This window comes from Sinocyclocheilus rhinocerous, unplaced genomic scaffold, assembly GCF_001515625.1.
Source record: "Sinocyclocheilus rhinocerous isolate Xijiao unplaced genomic scaffold, SAMN03320098_v1.1 scaffold3119, whole genome shotgun sequence".
NCBI classification, from domain to species: Eukaryota; Metazoa; Chordata; class Actinopteri; order Cypriniformes; family Cyprinidae; genus Sinocyclocheilus; species Sinocyclocheilus rhinocerous.
Window position 1 is genome coordinate 67,106 of NW_015632029.1, and position 4,539 is coordinate 71,644.

At 42.1% G+C, this 4,539-nt stretch overlaps 1 protein-coding gene across 1 annotated transcript in view; it reads right to left on the minus strand.

The window, feature by feature from the left end:
• Window positions 1-2,384: 2,384 nt before the first annotated feature.
• Window positions 2,385-4,539, minus strand: part of LOC107742082 (inactive tyrosine-protein kinase 7-like) — a 32,123-nt gene continuing 29,968 nt past the window's right edge. Inside the window, exon 17 of the mRNA XM_016554947.1 lies at window positions 2,385-2,878. Coding sequence (XP_016410433.1) covers window positions 2,718-2,878 — 161 coding nt within the window. The 3' untranslated portion in view covers window positions 2,385-2,717. The remainder of the gene's footprint in view (window positions 2,879-4,539) is intronic.

Sequence of the window (4,539 nt, forward strand, 5' to 3'; positions counted from 1 at the left end):
AATAATATTAAAAATATCTGTATGGCATTATATTCTGCAGTTCTTCCCTGTTGTACCGAATATCTATACTTTTCAAATTATCATATCGAAGTTAGAAATTAAAATATTGTGACAAAATTAATTTTGTAGGGTGCCACAAGTTTGTTAAAATTTCCAAAGGGTGCCGCGACTAAAAAAAGGTTGGGAAACACTGCTCTATACTATACTAGAGTCTATAGTGTAAAGAACCGAGAAAGGAAATGCATTCACACACAGCAGTCAAACTACATCAAAACATCTCAGATCAAAAGTGATTCAAATCGGCTGTGAAATCTGTCAAGCAATGCAAATAATCCGAACTCTGTGCTCTACTGGAAAAGTCTTTGTTGGATTGGTTGGGGTTTTGTCTCTCACACGCAGCGCCCTCTGCTGGCCTTTACATGCAGAGATCTGAAACTTAAAGGAGTCGTTCAGCCAAAACTGAAAATGTGCTCATCCAAGATGTAGCCCATCAGTTAACTTCTCGAGAAGACAAATCCATCATTAAGACGTTTTTAACTCAAATACATTGAGTGTATAATCCATAATAACTCTTCCTCCAGTGAAAAAGTGTTCTGGTGTGAATCAGGAGAGAAATCTGCACAGATCAAGCAGCGTTTAAAAACGGTGGAAATCCCATCACAGTACTTCTTTGGTCAGGGAAGGGGCATCATTTGACTAATTATACATGGAGAAACAGAACGGATTCTTAAAACAGTTGATTTTATGCAGCACAGAAACATCAAGGCTGTTAAAAACGTGACTGTTTAATGAGAGCAGCATTACATCTGGATTACTGTGACCTTTATAAAGCAGAATATAAAAGCATTACTGTGTGAGAGCCTGCCTTAAAAATAACCATGAACAGACGATGACCACAGAGATGAAAAACAAACAACAACAACAATAATAAAAATACATATGAAACGATTATATAAAAGCAGTTCTTAAAAACAACAAGCATTAACTGCATTACAAAAGATACTGTAAAAAAAACAGCCAATAAGTCCTTCATGTTCTAGGCACTCTTAGTTGTAAAAAACAAAGTTGATTTTATCTTTGCACCTGATGAAAACCACAGAGAGCAAACAGTGCAGGACGTGTTTCTGCTGCGGGAGATTAAAATCACAGAGACACAAAACCTTCATCAAAGCTCACGCAGTCCTCAAACGACGTCATGCATCAGCGCTTCTCAACCTTCATCACTCCAGTCACAATAATATCTGCTGGAATGCAAAAGTTATTATTTATTTTGATCTATGGGCACTCCTGGTTTCTGTGCATTCAATTTGTGGTTTCCAGAAGTTTCAGGAGCTGAATGTTCTTCAGGGTTCCTGCTGTTTTAAACCAATGAATTTACGTGACTTTTCCAGTCATTTGTGATCCACTGGAATAGGTTTTTGTTCATTGTTGTACTCATAATGTCGACCTGATAAAATATTTCTAGCCTAGTAAAACTAGTAAAATGCACATTCGTTATATACAAATGTTTTAACATTTGATTAATTTTCATGAGTTTTCCAGGTTTAGAAATCACACTTTTAAAATCAGTGTTCCTCACATAATCATGTCTTCCTTTCTGGTTCTTAATAGACAAAAACAGTTGTTTAAGTGGTGAATTAAAATTAGAAATAGCTTGATTTTATGCTGTTTTAATGCTACTGGACCTGGTTGAGAACCGCTGATCTACATCAATAATCACAACACATCAACATGACACCTTAAGTTTTAAGTGTAATTTGTGTATCATCTCAGTTTGCTGGTCGTGTGTTTGAGAAAAACAATCCAGAAGGACTTTGTGGAGACGGACAGTGAACTGGGAATTACAATAAAATGTGATTAATCATGGCTTAGAAATGTTCGCAATCTGAGGCATTGCATATTTATTTATTACAATAACACAGTCACCAGTGAGCACCTCAGAGAAACATAAAGATCTTATTATCATTAAGAACAATCTCTCTTTCATCACACACACGTGTTAATTAGTGAATATTTGTTAATCGTATTATAGCTTTGTATGTCAGTCTCTAACTTCATCATTAATCTCTCAGTTTCCCAAATACAAGTGACTGAATTCCATTAACGATTTGTTTTGTGACAAGACATCATCCTGTGAAAACACACACACACACACACACACACACATACTCACACACACACACACACACTCATACTCTCACACACACACACACACACACTCATACTCTCACACACACACACACACACACTCATACTCTCACACACACACACACACACACTCATACTCTCACACACACACACACACACACTCATACTCTCACACACACACACACACACACTCATACTCTCACACACACACACACACACACTCATACTCTCACACACACACACACACACACTCATACTCCCACACACACACACACACACACACACTCTGTACACACTGCTGATTCCAGTGCGTGACGTGAACCGCAGGCATGACGTGATTCCAGCATCATGTGTGCAGCACCTCGTCCTGCGTCTGTAACCTGATGGATCTGCGATTGTCCAGCGCTGCAGAGGTCAAAGGTCATCCTCGGAGTCCCTGAGGCTCCAGCGAGAGGAAGGAGCTTCTACATTAGTGTAAACAGATCATTAATGGGACAGAAGCGTGTCTCGAAGCAGACTCTCACGCCTGAAATGTGTGTGATTGGGTCTCTGATTGCAGTCGTGATCCTCTAGACTTTGGTGTCTGTGGAGGAATCAGTCAGAGTCTGAAGGATCTCACTGAACGTGGGCCGTTCTTTAGGGCTGGACGCCCAGCAGCGGCTCATCAGACTGCAGACGTGAGCAGGACAGTTCACTGGAGGAGACAAACGCAGAGTACCAGCCTGGAGACCTGAGACACACGAGACACAGAGAGACACTCATTAGACACACATGAGACACAGATAGACACACATGAGACACACGAGACAGACATAGACACACACGAGACAGAGATAGACACACAAGAGACACAGAGAGACACACATGAGACACACGAGACAGACATAGACACACACGAGACAGAGATAGACACACAAGAGACACAAGAAACACAGAGACACACATGAGACTCAGAGAGACACTCATGAGACAGACACAAGACAGATAGACACACATGAGACACACACAAGACATAGACACACATGAGACACACAAGACAGATAGACACACATGAGACACAAAGAGACACGCATGAAACAGAGACACACACAAGACACAGATAGACACACATGAGACAGAGAGACACACGAGACACAGATAGACATGAGACACACACAAGACAGATAGACACACGAAACACAGAGAGACACACGAGACAGATTGACACATGAGACACAGGAGGCAGAGAGACACGCATGAAACAGAGAGACACACAAGACAGATGAGACACGAGACACAGAGAGTCACACAGATAGACACACACGAGGCACAGAGAGACACACATGAGACACACAAGACACAGATAGACACACGAGACAGACACACATGAGACACAGAGACACACACAAGACAGAGATACACACATGAGACACACACGAGACAGAGAGACACGCATGAAACAGATAGAAAAAACATGAGAGAGACACATACGAGACAGACACACATGAGACACACAAGACACAGATAGACACACACGAGACAGACACACATGAGACACAGAGACACAAGACAGAGAGACACGCATGAAAGAGACACACACGAGACAGACACACATGAGACACACAAGACAGAGACATGCATGAAACAGAGAGACACACACGAGACACAGATAGACACACAAGACAGAGATACACACATGAGACACACGAGACAGACACACATGAGACACACAAGACAGAGACATGCATGAAACAGAGAGACACACACGAGACACAGATAGACACACAAGACAGAGATACACACATGAGACACACGAGACAGAGAGAGACACATAGAGACACATGAGACACACAAGACACAGATAGACACAAAGAGACACAAAGAGACACGCATGACACGCATGCACACACAAGACACAGATAGACACACATGAGACAGAGAGACACACGAGACACAGATAGACATGAGACACACACAAGACAGATAGACACACGAAACACAGAGAGACACACGAGACAGATTGACACATGAGACACAGGAGGCAGAGAGACACGCATGAAACAGAGAGACACACAAGACAGATGAGACACGAGACACAGAGAGTCACACAGATAGACACACACGAGGCACAGAGAGACACACATGAGACACACAAGACAGATAGACACACATGAGACACAGAGACACAAGACACAGAGAGACACGCATGAAAGAGACACACACGAGACACACAAGACAGAGACATGCATGAAACAGAGAGACACACACGAGACACAGATAGACACACAAGACAGAGATACACACATGAGACACACGAGACAGAGAGACACGCATGAAACAGATAGACAAAAACATGAGAGAGAGACACGAGACAGAGAGACACATGAGACACACAAGACACAGATAGACACA